This window comes from Elephas maximus, chromosome 5 (assembly GCF_024166365.1).
Source record: "Elephas maximus indicus isolate mEleMax1 chromosome 5, mEleMax1 primary haplotype, whole genome shotgun sequence".
NCBI lineage: Eukaryota > Metazoa > Chordata > Mammalia > Proboscidea > Elephantidae > Elephas > Elephas maximus.
The window spans coordinates 147,081,968-147,102,707 of NC_064823.1; the positions used below are offsets into that span (position 1 = coordinate 147,081,968).

Below are 20,740 nucleotides of genomic sequence, written 5' to 3' on the forward strand. Positions count from 1 at the left end.
GACAACAACCGCGGAGAGACCACATTCAGGACCCGCTCTGCGGCTGGCTCAGCAACTGGAGCCTGGTCATCTCGGGGCTCACAAAAATGCTTTACTCTCCAAGTTCACCGTCCGACTGAGGACTAACGGTCCGCGCCCGGGCGGTGGGCAGTCATGGCCGAGACGAAACAGCAAAGGCGGACGCCTTGTGGATGGCGCCCGGGATTGGGGGTCAGTCTAACCTGGATCCAGGCGACCTCGACAAGTCAGTCGCCTGACCTCTCCGAACCTCGGGTCCCTCCCAAGCGGGTCGGGAAGGTTAATCCGGGTCCCGAAGCTCCGGGCATGAAGCAGGCCCGCAAATGAGCGCCTCGGAGTCGCAGTCCTATCCCCTTGGTGCCCCTAGCCCGGAGGGTCGGGGGAGGCCCGTGGGGCAGGCCAGGCGCCGCGCTTACCGTGCCGTAGGTGCGGCTCAGCGCCACCACCAGCTTCGCCTGGTTGTGGTGCGGATGCTGGGCCAGCTGAAAGGCCTCCTTAATCGAGAGCAGCCTCTTCTCCGCTCCCATGGCGCCGTGACCCAGCCGAGACCAGCCCTGGCCGTGCTCGGTCAACCCAAAGCCAAGTTTTCCTCAGTCTCCTCAGACCGCCACAAGCCAGCCTCAGAGCTCCTCGAAGCCCCAGGGTGTGGTTACCGCTCGAGAGTTCAAATAATTCCCGCGGGGGGGGGAAGTATCGCGAGACTGAGGGGAGCGCGTCCGGCGCGGGAGCGGGAGAAGAAGGAGCCACACGCATTCACGTCCCTCCCCGATTTGACGCATGCGGTGTTGGGTCTGTCCCGCTTTCTCCCGATAGGAAGTTTTCTTTCGGGGGATGAGGGGCGGGCACTTTAGTTCGGCCGGAAGTAGTGTCAGCAGGGGGCGTGGGGAGCGGAGCTGCTGTGCGACCCGCGGGACGTCAGGCTGGCGGCGCTAGGCCTGGCAGGGTCCTGCGGCCAGCTGGGAGGTGAGAAGGAAGACAACCTCCGTGGGTGAGAACAGCGGGTCTGCTGAGGGGAGCCATCCATGCTCCGGCTGAGGGGGTATCCCGGGAGAAAGGGCGTTTCAAGTTGCGTCAAGGAGGGAAAAAAAGGGATTACTGGAGGGCAACATTCCCGGGTCGACTGAGGGGGCGTTCGGAGGTATCCTGGCTGCGTTCTTTTAAGGCCTGAGGTCCTGGGTTGGAGGAGGGCAGCCTGGAGGGGCTGCAGGGGAGCGAGGCAGTCTGATGACTTCTAAAAAGACCGATTTAATTTAGCAACAGATGATTCTAGGTGTCCCTGCTTTCGAGGAGGCCTCGTTTACGACTATGCATAACGACAAGGCAGTGAACAAAGGAGAACACAACTGGGATACTGTAGGATAGTGGTTATGGTCAAGACATTTGAAATGCCTTAGAGCAGGAACTGTCTTTAAACCTCTTTATTTTTTAGTGGAATATATCAGACAGACAAAAACGAGCATCTCAGTACCAACTGCCAACCAAAAAAAAAAAATTACAAAGCTTCTAGTATACATTTCTCGTATTCAATTACTTTCCCTCCACAGAAATAACGGCTTTTCTGAATTAACCTTCCCCGCGCAGGTTTTTATATATTAACAGCATATGAATAACCCCCTGAATAATTGTTGTTTTGCATGTTTTAACATTGTATGGACATTCATATGCACAACTTCCTTTTTCAAGTCGAATTTTTCAGGTTTATTCATATTGACATGTTAATAACTAACACCTACTGATCATGTACCAGACACTGTTCTAAGCACGTTACCTCATTTAATCCTTACAAACAGCCCCTGTCGGATAACTTCTATCTCCTTTTAAAATGAGGAAACTGAGGCACAGATAGGCTGCTATGGTATTCCATTGTATGAATATGCCATAATGTAGTCACCCATTCTCTTGGTTCGTATCCCTAATTCCTGAAACATTGTAGGCTCAGATGCTAGTTAGAGTAATAAATGTAGCATTTGAGTTGATATTTTGAATTACCAGAATATCTAATTTCTGAAAAGGCAAGAACAGTATTCCAGGTTAATCAGCTAGAGCAAAAGCCTAGAGTCCTAAGTATGAATGGAATATACTGATAACGTTTGTAACTCACTGTTCCTAAAATGTAGAATACCTGGAAAGAGAAACTTAGAAAGGACGTTAATTTTTTAACCAAGTATATCCAAAATAGGGTCGCTATGAGTCAGAACTGACTTGATGTCAGCAGGTTTGGTTTTTGGTTTCATATTCAAAATAATTCATTTCAACATTTAATCAATATAAATTGTTAATGAGGTAATTTGCATTTTTGTGTCCTAAGTTTCAAAATTGGGCATTATTTTACACTTGCAGCACATATCAGTTCCCATATAGCCACATTTAAGTGCTAAATCGATACATTGGGCAAGTGGCTACAGTACTGGCGTGCAAAACTGGTCCATACTTTGAGAACCATTACATATATGTTGTTAATGTCAGGTCAACTGGTAAACTAAGAATGTTTCTCATTTCGTGGCTTTTAACTGCTCAACTCTTTTTATGTTCTGGGGACCTACTATAATTGTGCTTTGTTTGGGACGTTTCTGGCAGTGTTATGTCCTTTATTATATTTTATTTGGATATCTCACCACAAATGAGAGAAGACTTAGACCATTTTATCAGTTACTGAAGGATGATGAAGCATCTGGCCACCAGAAACCAAAACGAAACCAAACCCGTTGCCGTCAAGTCGATTCAGACTCATAGCGACCCTATAGCACAGAATAGAATTGCCCTACAGAGTTTCCAAGCAGCACCTGGTGAATTCAAACTGCCAACCTTATTGGTTAGCAGCTGTACCACCTAACTCCAGAGGTCAGCCTAATTGTATTTTGATTTAGTTTTGCCTTTTTTTTTTTTAATAATTAAACCATATTTTTTAACTTTTTTTTTAATTATTGTACCTTAGATGAAGGTTTGCAGAATAAGCTAGCCTCTCACTAAATAGCATACATATTGTTTTGTGACATTGGTTACCAGCCCCACATGTCTACACTCTCCTCAGCCTTGGGTTCCCTATTACCAGCTTTCCTGTCCCTTCCTGCCTTCTGGTCTTTGCCCCTGGGCTGGTGTGCCCCTTTAGTCTAGTTTTGTTTTATGGCCTAATCTTTGGCTAAAGGGTAAACTTCAGGAGCGACTTCATTACTTCATTAGGGTGTCCAGGGGCCATGCTCTTGGGGTTTCTCCAGTATGTCAGACCACTAAATCTGGTCTTTTTAAACTAGACTTAACTTTTAGTGCGGTGGAAAAGAACAAATACTAACCACTATGAGAATAAACTCATAGTTCACAGAAGTCTCTTCCTGTCCTCAATAAACTTAGTTTAGGTGAAGAAATAACAAAAACTAAAGAATATTTATAGTAAAGATAGTTCCCAAATATCAAAATAATCATTCATTTAAAGGTAAATTATACATGGGACTAGATAGTATAAAAAAAAATCTTTTTATAGGTGTGGTTAATTCAGTTTTGATGATGGAAAAAATATGCACATGGAATGTGGAAGAAAACTAGTGATGAGCTCACTCTAGAATTTACATATACCTTCAGATAGACTTTTTATGTCTTATCACCGCTAAAGTAGTGAGCCCTTTAAGAATGCTTTGAGTAACACAATAACTGAAGTATTAATAATTTTGCAGATGGAATGGGGTTGAAATGAAAATAATAAAATATGAGGACAGAACAGTTAAAAACCAACAACTGCCCCTGTTTAAAATACTTACAGTATGTGACATGGCTTGAATTTACTTTTTGTTTTCAGATTGAACTAGGTAAAAATACTATAACCTTAACTTAAAAATATTTACATTCATGCTTATATATACAATCTTAGTTTCCACAGTTTAAATATAAAGTTCCCTTTATATTGATGTAATAGTATAGTCTTTATTGATCCTCCTTTAAAAAATTGTTTCACTTTCCTTTGTTCAGCGTATTACCAAATAACCTAAATATAATTTGGGAATTTTTGTCTTCCTAGAATAAAAACAGAGCACATGTGTTCAGTTACTGCAGACTTTCATCATTCTCTCATTAATTCTTTCAGACACATTCACTGAGTCCCTGGTATATGCCAAATACGGTGCTAGAAAGTGAAGGAGATGAAAAGAATAATGTATAGAACCCAGAAAAACGTTCATTACAAAAAAGTTACTGACCTGAAACTATATCGTAAGTTATTAGCACAACTCAGTGTAACATAAAACCGGAGATGTTCACTGACTTTCATTTTGGACATCAGCCATACAGGATGGCATGATCATTCTGTTTTTTGCTTTTTTTCATCTAGAGCTATGCCTTTAAAGTCCGTCCCTGTTGCTCTGTCTGCTTCGATGTGCTTCTATCACATTTTACCTAATGCACTCCTCCAGTGATGGAGACCCAGAATGCTTCTAACTCCCTACCATCACAAGTAAAGCTTCAGTGTACATCATCATACATGTTGGTCTTACAGAGAATTACTTTGCACTCTATACCTAGAAAGAGCCATGGTAGCCCAGCGGTTAAAGCAGTTGGCTGCAAACTGAAAGATCAGTGATTCAAATCCACCAGCTGCTCTACAGGAGAAAGATGTGGCAGTCTGCTTCCGTAAAGATTAACAGCCTTGGAAACCCTATGGAGCAGTTCCGCTCTGTCCTGTGGGGTCCCTATGAGTCCGAATCGACTCAACAGCAATGGGTTTGGTTTGGGTTTTGGATATACCTAGAAGTAGAATTGCTAGATCATGAGATGTTAGTAAATCATTAATTTGACTTCAGAAAGGTAACCCCAGTCTACAATCCCACCAGCAGTGCTGGTTCCTATAGGGATTTCTTTTGCTTCCTCACTGAACACCTGGCGTTATCCAGCATTCTAATTTTTACCAAAATGCTAGCACAATGTGGTATCTCTTTACGTGTATGGCTAATGGCCTTTAGGTTTTCTCTTTTCTAAGTTGGGTATTCTTTACCATTTCTTTATTGAAATTGCTGCCTTTTTCTTACTGATTTGTAGTTTACTTTGTTCTTGATGGAAACCCTGGTGGCATAGTGGTTAAGTGCTACGGCTGCTATCCAAAGGGATAGCAGTTCGAATCTGCCAGGTGCTCCTTGGAAACTCTATGGGGCAGTTCTACTCTTTCCTATAGGGTCCCTATGAATCAGAATCGACTCGACAGCACTGGGTTTGGTTTTTGGTTTGGTTGTTCTTGATGTCTTTAGTTCAGTTCAGTAATGATTAATTTTGGTATGATTGAATTCATTTTTTCATCTTTTGCTTTTTGTTTAAGAAGTCTTTGCCTGGCCTTAACTCACAAAGATATTCTAGTGCGTTATAGTCTATTAACTACGTAGTTTTGCCATTCCCATTTAGCTTTTTCATCCATCGTGAGTCCTCTTTTGTATGTGGCATTATATAGGTATCCAGTTTTATTTTTCTTTGTATAATGAGGCAGTTCTACAAATATTACGAGCTAAATACAACTATTCGCGAACTTTATTGTATACTGTATTCTCAAATTATATATGACCGTGTTTCTGAGGTCTCTTCTGTTCTGTTGCACTATTTGTCTGCTCTTACACTAATTTCACCTTATTTTCATTTCTGTGTTTTTGTAATATATCTTAATATCTTGCAGGGCAAGAATCTCTTTACTATTGTTTATACAGTTGATTCTACTATTCTGGAAATGTTCTTTCCATATAAATTTTAGCGTTTATGGAGTTCTTATAAATGCTATAAGTTTATAAATTAAATTTGTATTGAATTTATAGATTAATTTGGGAAAGTCGACATCTTTACAGTATTCAGTTATTCCATCATGAAATGTCTCTATTTTAAATCATCTTCAGTGTTCTTTATCAGAATTCTACACTTTTCTTCATGGAAGTCTTCTATATTATTGATTAATTCCTAGATCCTTTTTAGGTTTTTCCTCTACCTCCATTATGAAAGATATTTATGTAATATATTTTCTAGTTAATATTGCTGGTTAAGGAGCCCTGGTGGCACAGTGGTTAAGCACTCTGCTGGTGACTAAACCAAAAGGACGGTGGTTCAAACCCACTAGCAGTTCCATGGAAGAAAAGACTGACAATCTGCGCTTGTAAAGATTACATCCTAGGAAACCCTATGAAACAGTTCTATGTTCTGTAGTGTCACTGTGAGTCAAAATTGACTTGACAGCATATGACAATTGCTGGTATAGAATTTAAGAGCACCTGGGTTCAGCTCCTGACTCCATCACTTATTGGATGTATAACCTTGGGCTGGTATCTTAATCATCATGTGTAAGATGGGGACAGTGGAAGTACCTGGTTTGTAGGGTTGTTGGAATTCTAAGTTAGTTAACATTTGTAAAGTTGCTCGACTACTACCTGGAAAATAGTAAATGTTATATAAGCTGTTAAATTAATGAATATTCATAGATTAATTTCAGATAGAGGAACCTTGTTGAACTCTTTTATTAACTCTAATAGTTTATATGTTGATTCTGTTGGGATTTTTTTGTTGGATGATTTGCGAATTAATAGTTTTATATCTTCCAGTTCTTACACCACTCATTTTTTTTTTTTTTAAACATTCACTAGGACTTTTAGTAATATGTCGGGCAGTATCCCACCATCATATTTATCCTTACCTAATTTCATTTTTAAAGGGGATATATCTAAGGTCTTTCTTTAAGATAATATTTGCTCAAAGTTTTTAGTATATAACCTTTACCAAGTTGAGAATGCTATTTTTCTCTCTCTAATTTGGTAAGAGTTTTTTGTTTTGTTCTATTTTTTAAATCATAAAAAGTGTTGACCAGGAACTAAGAATAAACATCCACAATTGATAAAATTATCTGAGTTTTTTTTCCTTTAGTCTGTGACTGTGGAAACCTCTGAAGCAAAGCTATTCATGCTCTCTTGCTTGATTATAACAATTTTTTTGAATTCTTTTAATATTTTATTTAGGATTTTTGCAAGTAAAATGGGCCTATACTATGATTTTGTTCTTAGATTTGTAATTAATGTTTTATCATCCTCATAAAATGAGCTGGTCAGTTTTCATGCTTTTCTGTTTTCTTGAATAAGATAACAGTTTCCTTGGAAGTTTAGTGAACTCGTAAAGCCATCTGGGTCTGGTGTTTCTAATAAGAGGCTGATGATTACCTTTTCAGTTTCTCTAATATGTATTGGTCTGTTCTATTCGAGTGATCGTTTCTTCCAGCATGAATTTTAGTATTCTTCCAGAATTTAGCCACTTCATCTAGATCTTCACATTTGTAGCATGGAGTTATCATGTTTTTAATTTTTTATCTCATTTTTATTATTTTTAAATCTCTTTCTTGATCAGTTTCACCTGTTTCATCTTTCCTGTTTCAGAAAACAGTCTTTTAGTTTTATTACTCTGTGTTATTCTTTCATGCACCATTTCTTTCTTATTTCTGCTTCTGTCTTTATTTCCTTCCTGCTTCTCTTAACTGTTGCTCATTTCCCAGTATCTTGAACTGAATGCTTAACTTGTGGTTATTTAAACTTTGTTTCCTAATCAATGTGTTCAAAGCTACACCTTTTTTTTTTTTTTTAAGTACTGGTTTGGCCAAGTCCCACAAAGTTTGCCTCATGCCTTTGCATTATTTTTCAATTTTAGTATTTCTTAAAATTTGTCTTGGTTATCTAGTGCTGCTATATAACAAGAATACCCCCAAATGGGTGGCTTTAACAAACAAATTTATTTCCTCAAAGTCTAGGAGGCTGGAAGTCTGAATTCAAAGTGCCAGCTCTAGGCAAGGCTTTCTTTCTGTCTCAGGGCTCTGGAGGAAGGTTCTTGTCTCTTTTGAGCTTCTGCTGGTGGTTTTTATGTGGCTTGGCATCTGTCTTTCCGAGTGTCTGCTCTGCTGGCTTGTTGAATCTCTTTTATGTCTCAAAAAAGATTGACTCAAGATACACTGTACACTAATCCTGCCTCATTAACATAACAAAGACAGCCCATTCCCAAATGGAATTATAACCACAGGCATAGAGGTTAGGATTTACAACACAAATTTTTGGAGGGCATAATTCAATCCATAATAATTTCCTTATGATTTTCACTTTAATCCATGAATTATTTCGTTTTCTAGCATAAGATTGTTTTTAACCAACTTTTAATGTCTACATTAATGCATTTGGGTCAGACAATATAGTCTGTATGAAATAGATCCTTGGAATCTAGTTATACTTTATAACCTAATGCAGGGTCTATTTTTATATGTTTGAAAAGAGTGTATATTTATATAATACCTAAGCTGTATTAGTATTTTAACTTTTTTTCAGGCTTCTTATGTTTTTTCGCTTATTTTTTGTTCGATCTCTTCATTTCTTTGAGATTTGTTTTAAAATCAACTGTAATTGCTGATTTATGTATTTCCCCTTCAGTTCTTCCACTTTTTACTGATAAATTCTATATTAAGGTTCATATTCTGATCCTTTTATCAGTGTTAATTTCCATCTTTGTCCCTTATGATATTTTTTGGCTTGAATTCTTTTTTTTTTTTTTTGGATATTAAGATGGTTATCCCAGCTTTATTTTGGTCCATAGTTGCCTGATAGATCTTTTTTTGTCCTTTAATCTGTCTGTGTCATTTTGGTTTGAAGTATCTCTTTGGCAGCATATTGTCAAATACTGTTGCTACTGTTTTAATCCAGTATGAATATATGCCTTTTAATTGTGGGTCTCTCCTATTTGTATTTAATATAATTGCTACTATATTAAAATTTATACCTGCCATCTTCTTTCATACCTGTAGAGTATGGTCATATGACCACAACCTCTGAGGTCCCAGCAAGAGTCCTAACATCTAACAGCTCTGCAACCAGGACAGGCCCCCTAAAACTAATCCCAACAAGCACATCTGAAGGTAAAAAGATACCTTTATTGCTCTGTATTTGGAGTTTGGGGCATAAGGGATCTGCCTTTGCAGAAGTAATTGTGGGGTACAACTGTGTACCAACAAAGGATTAAAATGACCCTGTTCCCCCCAATTTTGTGATTGTGAGAGCCATTCCCAACAGGGAAATAGGCCTAAGCCTATGAGATAGAGTTGGAAAAGTCTATAAGGCTTCTTGCTCAGCATCCATGTTCTTGAATACTCTAAAGTTAGGTAGACAGTAACATTACCCATTGCTTTTAGGCTTTAATATCATGTCTCTATTTTAGTCTTATCACTCACAGGTTAAGGCTACCTTTCCAGATAGTCCAACAACTAAGTCACCAGATTCCAAGGGCATTTGGACCACTTACGAAAACCATCGGATCTTTGCACACCAGGTGCCCTTGACAACTCATCTGCCATCCCCCTGCACAAAAGTTGCCGCACCAGTGGACAACGAAGCAGACCACCAAGCTTTTAATTTCCAACGAGAGATAATATTGCTGCCGACAAAACAATGCACAAAGTGCCCCTTCACAGTATCATTACCAGTTGACACTATGCTAAGAAAATCAGCTTGCCTGGATGAGGACCCTTTCTCTTCTTGGGTAGCCATGATTTGAAGAGATAACTCTGTGACCTGTGCCACTGGTAAGTGACTAACACTTTTACACACTGAACTGGTCCTGACAACTGAGATACCTTCTTTGTAACAGAAGAATATACAACATAATCTTGAAGAATTGCACAGTGGGGCAGGCCAGAAGCATACTGCTTGTGTATTACGGACCAAGAGACAAATCAGTTTGTAAAGGATTTTTAATCTCTTGTTTCTATTTGCCAGTGTTAGTCAGTATTTTTCTAGCTTAGCTTTTTACCTTCTTTCTGGTTCTTTATTCTGTTCTATTCTCATGGGCCCCAGAAATCCCTCTCCTGACCCACTATCAGAGTCAGAAAGTGAGGAAGAGGAAAACACTAATTACCTAAATGAGAGTTCTGGGGAAGAGTGGGATTCCTCTGAGGAAGAAGACCCCGTGGTGCCCAACTTAACACCTCTTGAGAGTCTTGCCTGGCAGGTTAAGTGTCTTTTAAAATATTCTACAACTTGGAAACCTTTAAATCCTAATTCTTGGTTATATCATGCTAAACTCTTGGATCCAAGCACACCAGTCCATATACTTCGAGAGATAGGTCTAAGACTCTCTCACTGTTCCCATTGTGTACCCAAACTGGAACCAATTCCTGAATGGCCCCCTCTGGCTTCTTGTGGCGTCCCACCTTTTCAGAAGCCCATTATAAGCCCCAGCCGGCTCTCTAGAGATCATGCATCTCTAAATGGAGCACTGCAGTTTGCCACCAAACAGTTAGGCCGAACATTGAGTAGAGCCACGCCCATACCTGAATACCTAAAACAGATGCCCAATTCATGTGTTTCCGGTTGTTGCTGTGGCTGGCTAACTAAAACAGTTAAGGAAACAACTCGCACCGAACCCATCAACACTACCTACTCCTACACTGACTTCCAAAAGGCAGTTAACAAACTCCTAAGTGCATCACTGTAAAGATCCATCATTTACTCTGATCATTTTTACATTGCTGTTTGAGAGAGGGATACAAAGTTAATCATTACACAGCCCACGTTTGAGGAACTAATGGCTTCTCAACCGAAACCGTGCCATCCCTTAATAAGCCATAGCTACCTTTTTTTTTTTACCAAGTACCCTCCCATAACTCAGCTCTAGAAAATGTGTATTGTGGGCATCCCCCTGTGAAAAAACAGAACTTCAGTGGAGAAATACTCCAATGGGACCATATAACAAAAGATAAGGTGACTATTCTCTATACTAAGTTTGCTCCTCAGTTTACTCTGCCTATTTGAATGGGCTTTAACTAGATATCTAATTATTAATAGGAAGGAAAAAGTAGGTCACCACCTCTTTTGTGGCTCAACTTTCAGAATAACCACTGTGGGCAGTAGAAAGTTAGCAACCCCCAGTAATACTTTCCTGAGCAGACTCTGCTCTGACGTTTATTTCTAGATAGTTAGATTAAATTGAGTAACTAAAAAAGGAAAATAACAGGAATATTCTCTGAGCTCTGGTGGCGCCATGGTTAAGAGCTTGGCTGCTAACCGAAAAGGTCAGCAGTTCGAATCCACCAGCTGCTCCTTGGAAACCCTATGGAGACAGTTCTGCTTTATCCTATAGGGTCGCTATCAGTTGGACTAGACTCAACGGCACTGGGTTCTTGGTTTTTCCCAGCTTTTATATAAATATACTTGCATATAAGACACTGTAGGGGCTCCTACTTTTTGGTGGGGGATGCAGTTTCAAACCTAACCTACACTATTCCAGGCCTATTACAGTACCCATAATTACAGCATAAACATTCTGTATCATAGGTTCCACCATTGCCTCTGGCTAACTTGACCTGTAAAGTCATCCCTCGAGATTAAACAGATGCTTGTTCTATAGGGAATATGTTTCGTGCATCTTGAAACCCAGACTTTGGTCAAGAACAAGTTATACACATTCCAAAAGACCAGTGGAAAAGGATTGAGAAAGCATTTATCCTTTCAGTATTAACCTCTAAAGGGTTAAAATGTTTCATCTGTATAACATTGCCTGGAGCAGAAGTGTATGCACTTCGCACATGCATTGCAAACTCTTTAGGGACCGTTGTAACTTTAAAGAAACTTACTATAAAAAAACTTAGCCTAATGCAACATTAAGAGTTTTAGCAACATTGTTCAGTAGTTAAGCTTTAGATTTTCTTCTACCTGAACAAAGAGTCTTGCTCTGTTTGTAGATGAGTCAAAACAAATCAGTATACAGCATATGAACTGCATGAGACCATTCAATCTTTTCACACACCCAACAATAAAGATGAAACCTGTGTGTGGCCCTGGTTGACTGGGCATCTGAAGGGAATCAGAAAATGGATGTTAAAGATGTATCATATATCCTCTTCCTTATTTTAGTTTTGCTTTTTCTGTTCTCCATAATTAAGTGCAGTATACAATGTAGCATAAAAAATTGAAACAGAGAATCACAAGTCCTACAACTGTATAGCAACTTTAAGGAGAAAGAAGAATGTTTATAACCTAATGAGTATTTCTGCTGAGCCTTAGTTGTCCTGTTTTAAGGAAAAAGAAGGAAATTGTAAAAGGGAGAAAAAATATGTTAGTAGAAAATTACTGACCAGAACCATATCATACTATTAGTGTGAGTAAATGTATCAAAAACTGTTCTTATGTAGATGTTCTGTGAAATTGGTTTTTAAAATGTTACAAGCACCAGTTCCTTTTTTTTTTTTGGTGGGGTAGTAAGAGGTAAAGAGTGGGCCTACAAATTAAAATATGTTGATGTTATGTAACCATATTACATTCTGTTTTCTCTGTGTGTGTGTATAAAAGTGCCTTGCTCATGAATACATTTTGGTCTTCACTCTAGAAGGAAGCATTTTCCCCAGCTTTGCAACTGAATAAACCAACAGCTTTGTACATGCTGAACAGAGTATGGTCATTTGTCCTCAAATAAAATAGATCCTGCTTTGCTTAAGGCATATTTAACATTCATTAAATGCTGAATAGAGTTAATAGATGTAGTATCTGTATGTATATAATATCTTTGATGGAAGGGAAATTGGCAGCTTCAGAGAAGAAGCACATTTGAAGAAGAGAATATCAGATATTCAATCAAGACCTAAATGTGAACCTGTTTGTATATTTCAGATAATCCCAGTAAGCACAAAATGGTAGATACCTGAGTAAGCCTTAACTTCTGTGCCTTGAATTTGGAGTTGAGGAGTGAATTTGCCATTTTTATTATGGCTATGTGGACCTCTGTTTAAATGCAGTCACAGTAATTATGATAAAGAGGGACAAATGTATCCTCCATTTGTAGAAATACTTAACAAAGGGGTAAAGAATAGGAATTCTAAACCAATGGACATTCACAACTTAGATAAAGTTATTATCCTCTCTCAATGCAGGTAGACAGCCTCTTTTTGTTGAAGAAGTCCAGGTACTTTAAGCCCTAACCACTTGCCATCAAGTTGATTCTGATTCATGGCGACACCATGTGTGTCAGAGTAGAACTGTGCTGCTCTGTATGGTTTTCAGTGGCTGATTTTTCAAAAGTTGATTGCCAGGCCTTACTTCTGGGTGGACTCAAACCTTTAACCTTTTGGTTAGCAGCCGAGCAGGTTAACCATTTGCACCACTTGGGGACTCCACCTGAAGTTCAGATGAACATAATTCTGTCTTTTAATCTTACCTGCTTCCCCCCCCCAAAAATATTGATACATGGCAGACGGCAGGCAAATTATTGGAGCCCTGGTGGCACAGTGGTTAAGACCTTAGCTGCTAACCAAAAAGGTTTGCGGTTTGAATCCAGTAGCCACTCCTTGGAAACAGTATGGGGTAGTTCTATTCTACTGTGCCCTATAGGGTCACTGTGAGTTGGAATTGACTTGATGGCAACAGGTTTGGTTTGGCTTTTGTTTTTTAGGGGATTTTCCTGCTGTAATGGTGCTCCCATTACACCTAGCCATCTAAAAAATTTCTCTATGAGGAAAACAGTGTTTTGATATTAGAGTAGATTGTTAAAGCAAAGAAGTCACTTTGGTTATTTTTTTATACAGACACATAAATTCTCTTACATCTTTAATAGATGGTTTTCTGCTTCTGGTTCCAGTGTTAGAGAATTCAATGTCTTTTAGAGTAGCCTGTTAGTTTTAAACATCTCTTGTTAGAAATTTTGTTGTTCACCCGACAACAATTATGGAGTACCTGCTATAGTTCAAGTACTGGGAAAACAACATTAAATAAAATACCACACATATGAAGTTAGTTATAAAACATATGGAACCAATATACATTACCCTAGAACTTTTGGCCACGGACCACATTTCTCTAGGGTCACATTAAATACATTTAAACCCTAATCTTTATACTGGTCTTTGAAATGTTTGAAAACTGCTTACAGTGAAGGGTCGTATAAAATAATTCAATAGGGGAGCCATCCAAGTATAGTGTAGAATCATGTGGCGGGCATATTCCAACAGTCAGACCCCATAAGGGTAGTCATCCAAGGGAATAGATAAAATATATGGGTATTTTATATACAGATTTGTTATATATGTTAAGTTCACGAGGCAATGGCACACAAAGATCAGGGTCAGATGTGTTTTGTTCACGGCTGGGGTATATAGAGGAAATCTTGGTGGTGTAGTGGCTAAGAACTACGGCTGCTAACCAAAGATCAGCAGTTCAAATCTACTAGGTGCTCCTTGGAAACCATATGGGGCAGTTCTACTCTGTCCTTATAGGGGCGCTAGGAGTCTGAATAGACTCAATGGCAGTGGGTTTGGGTTTTGATTGGGGGGTATATAGAAAAGCCCAGAAAGCCTGGATAACTTTTTAGACCATGACATCTTTTTGTGCAAGCTGCTAACATATAAGTCCACCAATGAACAATATTCACTGAATTGAGGGAAACTGCGGGAGCCATACTAACTGAAACCAATCACCAGGTATTTCTTCTGTGTCAGCTTACTATTAGCAGAAGGAAAATCTCTGTGACAATTTTAAACAGAGATTAGTTGATGGGTACATGTTTTACATTGTGCGCAGACTACCAAGCTCTTTTAATTGGTGGCAGCAATGGGATTATATACTTTAAAAGTTTTGAAGTGATACCAAGAAAATGGAAAGGATAAGGATACCACAATGACCCGACACTTGCCACCTACCCAGCTGCCTGTGAACTGTGAGAGCTATGGCCAGCTCTTACCAATGCCATATGGTAAATGAATGCTTGATAATAGTCATTTTTTTAAAGATCATTTAAAATATCAGCGTAGCAGACCAACAGTACCGGGGTTGTTGCCTTCTAAACAGTGTTTGAACGAACAGCAAGATATGACTAGTGAAACTTTGTAGGAAAAAACTTGAGATATCGGTTCAAGAGATGGTTGAGAGCATCACGCTCAGTGACAAATTGTTGAGGAGTGTCAGAGATCATGTGCCCATATACATGATAGCGTGCAGTTGTGGAGTCAGTTAAAAATGTTAATGACGGTTTAAGGTTGGATCATAAAGCAGTAAATTGCGTGGAATTTGGACAATATATTTGTCCAATTTGGAAAGACAAAGATGATCATAATAACATGATTTGAAAATGTCTAGGATCATTTGGGTAGTTATGTCCTGTTTCCTGGAGTAGGACATAGCCAGTAATCTAGAGGGATGGTCCGGATCCTGGTCATCCTAATAAGACTAAAATTGAATTCCTACTATATACAGAAACCGAACTGGTGAGATATCAAATTGGATTTCAACAGGAATGCAATCAAACAGTGTTTAAAAATGACTTTGCAGTTAGTACATTAAAGAGCTGCTAGTATATTATTATTAAGTTTACTGTGTTGGGTCCACTGCTCAGCCTATGCTTAAGGCTGCTTCTCCAACTGATGTTTTGCAATGTAGTAATTAGGCAATGGTCCAATAAAGACAACTTCCTTTGGTAGATGCCCAAACAATTGGAATAGGCCAAGGGTATGGCCATCTTCAGTCAAAACAAAAAAAAAGATGCTAGATTGGCTTGATGGTTACAGCCCTAAGTTACCAGAATAGCTTTGATAGAGTGGCAGAACTCTGGTGACACAGTTAAGGGGCCAGCCACAACCTGGAGAACCAAATTCTTACATTAATTGAAGGGGTGGCATCAATGTTGGTCACAGCCAGTGCGTCCCAGGGGGACTTAGTCGCAAAATGTGTTGTATGGTGGTGGCCCCTGGCTACCTGCCTGGTATTGAAGTAGACCTCCAGGGGCTTGAATGCTTTGGTCCAGATCGCAGTTTACTTGCTTGAACCCAGCTTTTCTATGTTTGTCACTTTCTACTTACGACACGTCTTTAAATGTGTTGGGTTGTCAGATTTAGCAAATAAAAAACCAGAATGCCCAAATAAACTTAAATTTCAGATAAATAATGAAATACGGAACATACTTATACTAGAATACTTACTACTTCCCTGAAATTTAGCTAGCCACCTGCGTTTTATCTGGCAACCCTATAAATGTGTTAGTAACATTGATTAAACTTAGGTTGTAGTCTTGTGGTTGTTCCCCAGGGAAAAGTCTGGTTCTTCCTATTATATGTTGTTTTGTTTTTTAAGCTCCAGGTACTTGATGTGAGAAGGGAGAGTTAATACATAATTGCCTCAAAGTTACCACTGTTGAGTGGTGGAGGAGGAAGTCCAGTTACAGATACAAGTTTTTATAGGACATACATATTTGGCTAAAATAATCACATATCATTAAAACATCTCCAGACATATACATTTTCAAAATGCAGTCTCAATGAATAGGAAGTTTAGGTTTATTGGTTTGTGTTTTAAACAGTTAATTTATTACTGCCCCTTACCATGAAGGGAAAGATTGAGTGTACTGATTTAAAATATATATGTATTTGATAGGTAGCACAGTTCGGACAGGCATTCTTCATCACAGGAGAGGTCTAAAATTTGGAACACTTATTTTTGCCTTCCAGAGCCCCCAAAGACTCAAGAATTTGAAGGCAGGCACAAGGTATCCTGGAAGGTGGGGACGAGAGAAAAGTTTGAAACAAGGGGATTGGTTGAAAGTTTACTTTTCTCCTCTCTTTGTAGCCAGGTGATTATCCCTCTTTCTAGCAAAAGACTGGAGGCTTATTTTCTGGAGACACTGAACCAAACAGATCTAGAACTGGGGTCCAGGGGAGGGTGGTGGAGGTAATGAGGTGCTATCATAAAAACAAGAGGATTAAGAGAATGTTGGTATTCTAAATGCTAGGAGCCTCCGGTTCCTTTCTTCCATCCAGCTACAGAATCTGGCAGCCAGACTTACAGCTAGCCCTGGCCAGCCCACATCCTGTGTGTACTCCCCTTGCCACCCAAAAAGTTAACAATGAAAAAATGGCTTGCCTCTCAATCATGTGTCACAGTGAAGCCCAGAGTCCACAGCCTTGGTCATTCATGCATGGCTCTCAGTCACTTGAAATCACTATGAAGTTATAGCCAGGATTACTAGGCATTTGAGGAAACCTTCAACACGAATGATGAAGATCAAAACAAATAAAAGGCCCTGAGAAAAATGGAAATAATACAGGAACACAAACTCCCCAAACGGAATATATAATTAATATTCTCAGAGTCACAGGAGAACATATTGTATCCACAAAATAAGAATATGATGCTTTTTTTTTTTCATTTTTTGTGCTTTAAGTGAAAGTTTACAGCTCAAGTTAATTTCTCATACAAAAATTTATGCACACACTGTTGTGTGACCCTAGTTGCAGTCCTTATAATGTGACAGCACACTCCTTCCCACCCCAAGTTTCCCAAGTCCATTCAACCAGCTCCTATCCCTTTCTGCCTTCTCATCTCGCCTCGGGACAGGAGCTGCCCATTAAGTCTCCTGTAACTACTTGAACTAAGAAGCACACTCTTCACAAGTCTTATTTTATGTTTCATAGTCCAGTCTAATCATTGTCTGAAGAGTTGGTTTCAGGAATGGTTTTAGTTCTGAGTTAACAGTCCGGGTTCCTCCTGCCTCAGACCATTAAGGATGCTATTTTTTAAAATAAAATAATAATCTATACCCCCAAAACTATTGCCCTGAAATAATCTTCAGACCTTAAGCCAAAAATATCACCTGAAGTCTTCTTAAAACCAAACAATAGTTTAGCTTAATTAGTAGAAAATGTCTGTCTTGAGCATGGTACTCTGAAAAACTGAGATCAAACTGACAACAGTAACTGGAAAGATTAGACAGAAAGCTTAGGGGACATGAGTTTATGTCAACGAGGGAGGGACAACTCAGAAGAGGAGGGTGAGAATGGTTGCACAACTGGAATATAATCCAGGCAGTTGAATTGTACACGTAGAAACTATTGAATTGGTGTATATGCTAATGTGTATATTCTCAGCAACAACAAAAAATAAATTTAAAAATAAGTAATCATAAAATGCTGTTGGAAAAAAGTAGATGTGTTGGAAGATGAAAAAATTTCAGAAAGTAGAACAAAAAGAGAAATGGAAAATAGGAAAGAACAAAGAAAATCAGAAGATCGGGACGAGATGCAACATCTGATTAATAGCAGGTTCAAAGTGAGAGAAGAGGGGAAAAAAAAAATCCCTAAAAAAGACATGAGTCTGCTGGATTTAAGGGCTCATGAGTGCCTAGCGCAGTGAATTTAAAAACACAAAAGCATATCATCATGAAATTTCAGGATACCAGGTTAAAGAGGGTCCTACAAGCTTCCAAAACAAGCCAGTTGCTGTCCAGTTGATTCCAACTCCTGGTGACCCCATGTGTATCAAGAGTAAAGCTACGCTCCATAGGGTTTTCATGGCTGTGACCTTTGAGAAGCAGATTGCCAGGCCTGTTTTCTGAGGTATCTCTGTGTGGGTTTGAACCACAAGTTAGTAGCCCAGCGCTTAACCCTTTGCACCACCCAGGGACTCCAAAAAAGCTTCCAAAGGGGGAAAAACAGGTTACTTAAAAAGGGTGTTTTCAGAATGATATTTGGACTTTTTGGTAGTAACAGTGGATGCTAGACTATGAAAGCAAGACTTTCAAACTTCAGAGGAAACATTATTTCCAACCTAGAATCCAAGCGTAGGCCTAAGATAAATCTTTACACGTGTACATTCTCAATTTTTGATCTCACCATGTACCCTTTCTTAGGAGGATGCTGGAGGCTATGGTGTATCAGAACAAAGAAGTACTCTAAGTAAGAAGGCATGGGATCCTGAAAACAAAGGATCTCACACAGGGGACCAATGAAAGAAAGTTCCAGGATGACTACTGCATCGAAGTAAGTAGGATGGGGTTCCAGGAAGTGGGTCTCTAGGAAACTTTGGAAAGAAATGTTCAAGTTCATGGAAAATGTCAAAAGGAGTAAGACAGGTGTTGGAATATTATGGAAAAAAGAACGAGTACATAGGAAACCAGGTGTTAATGATGAAATGAGGAAATTAGAAGTATACCAAATTCCACATCTTGGATGCATCTCAGTGTCACAAGAATAAATCTGAAATTTTATTTCTTAAAATGTAATCACTATAATTACATAATCAGATTTTAGAAGTTTGAAATTAAAAACGTACTAAAATTGTAGCGTTGCCAGCTACTAGGTTGCTCCTTCAGACATCATACTCTACAACTGCGACAGATGCTCACCTTCAATAAGGTAGGCACTGCAGATTGTTTTCAGAAAAAATTTTCAATAACTTGTTTTGTAAAAGGAACTTTGTCCTTTGCTTGGGCAAATCTCAAAACAAAAATTATTTACAGAAATGTTGCATAGTTTATAGCCATAATTTCAACAAGCTTTTCATTTCAATTTTTAGCCTCTGTAGACTCAAAAGCATAAAGTATTATCTACTTTTCTAAAACAATATTTTGAAATTTCTTATCGTGTTTCTTCTTCCATAGTGTTTTTGCTACCAAAAATATTGTCAGATCCAGTGGCAGATCCATGATATATTCCTGTATAATGCTTTAGGTGTTTTTCTATGAGTTACGCTTGAGTGTTTTTATCCTGTGCCCTATTCACATCAATATTGTTAATCTCAGAATAAATTGTGGTTTAATTACAGACAACATGTGTGATGATGAGTTTTTTCTCTTTGTCATCAAATCTATTGAGTAAACCATGCAAAGACACTTTTCCACCCTGCTTTTTTTTTTTTTTTTAAAGTGAGGGATAGCATGTTGTTGTTGTTGGGTGCCGTCAAATTGGTTCCAACTCATAACAACCCTGTGTAAAACAGAACAAAACACTACCCAGTCCTGTGCCAGCCTCACAATCGTTATGCTTGAGTCCATTCTTTCACCCGCTGTATCAGTCCATCTTGTTGAGCGTCTTCCTTTTTTTCGCTGACCCTCTACTTTACCAAGCATAATGTCCTTCTCCTAATAACATGTCCAAAGCATGTGAGATGATGTCTCCCCATCCTTGCTTCTAATGAGCATTCTGGCTATACTTCTTCCAAGACAGATTTGTTCCTTCTTCTGGCAGTCCATGGTATATTCAATATCCTTCGCCAACAGCACAATTCAAAGGCATCAATTCTTCTTTGGTCTTCCTTTCCTTCTTCCTCCAGTCTAGTTTTCACATGCATGAGGCAGTCGAAAACACAATGGCACGGGCCAGGTGCACCTTAGTCCTTAAAGTGACATCTTTGCTTTTTAACACTTTAAAGAGATCTTTTGCCACAGGTTTGCCCAGTGCAATGCGTTGTCTGATTTCTTGACTGTTGCTTCCAGGGGTGTTGATTGTGGATCCAAGTAAAATGAAATCCTTGACAACTTCAGTCTTTTCTCCGTTTATGATGCTACTTATTGGTCCAGTTTTGAGGATTTTTTTGTTTCATTCATACATGCAGTGAAGTACACTAATCGTAAGTGTATGTCTTGATTTTATACACACACACATATATACTAATATAACCTCCAAATCAAGGTATGGAAAATTTCTGATTCCAGTCAACTCAATGGCACACAACAACAACAATGCCCTTTGCCAGTCTCTACCTCCTGGAGCAATAACCACCCTTTTTTAAAAATAGTTAGGCTTGTTCTCAGATTTCACGTGAATGGGATCAGACTGTATGTGCTGTTTTATACCTGGCTTCTGTCATCAACGTAATATCTGTATGACTGGTCCAGGATTTTGCATGTCTCAGTGGTTTGTTCTTTTTTATTGCTGTAGAGTATCACATTTATGAATATACCATAATTCATTTATCTGTTTGCCTGTTGATGGCAT

General features: G+C 39.0%; 2 protein-coding genes across 8 annotated transcripts in view; one reads left to right on the forward strand and one right to left on the reverse strand.

Annotated features, from left to right (window-relative positions):
- NCAPG (non-SMC condensin I complex subunit G) overlaps positions 1-796 on the reverse strand; it is a 59,625-nt gene extending 58,829 nt beyond the window's left edge. Inside the window, exon 1 of one of the 2 annotated variants that reach the window (XM_049887010.1) lies at positions 435-796. In XM_049887010.1, the coding sequence (XP_049742967.1) occupies positions 435-545 (111 nt within the window). In that variant the 5' untranslated portion in view covers positions 546-796. The remainder of the gene's footprint in view (positions 1-434) is intronic. The other variant, XM_049887009.1, reaches the window with a different exon arrangement.
- Positions 725-20,257, forward strand: DCAF16 (DDB1 and CUL4 associated factor 16). 6 transcript variants are annotated; one of them, XR_007517753.1, is made up of 5 exons: positions 835-1,006; positions 8,801-8,911; positions 9,211-9,574; positions 18,655-18,784; positions 20,239-20,257. XR_007517753.1 is itself a non-coding variant. In XM_049887035.1 (3 exons), the coding sequence occupies exon 3, from the start codon at positions 9,835-9,837 to the stop codon at positions 10,483-10,485; it is 651 nt and encodes a 216-aa protein (XP_049742992.1). In that variant the 5' UTR covers positions 725-807; positions 8,801-8,911; positions 9,211-9,834; the 3' UTR covers positions 10,486-18,631. The 6 variants fall into 6 exon arrangements, 4 of the variants coding, with proteins under 4 accessions (XP_049742992.1, XP_049742991.1, XP_049742989.1 ...); XR_007517752.1 differs by lacking the exon at positions 20,239-20,257 and having other exon boundaries at positions 837-1,006; positions 18,655-19,378; XM_049887035.1 differs by lacking the exons at positions 835-1,006; positions 18,655-18,784; positions 20,239-20,257 and adding an exon at positions 725-807 and having other exon boundaries at positions 9,211-18,631.
- The last annotated feature ends 483 nt before the right edge of the window (positions 20,258-20,740 follow it).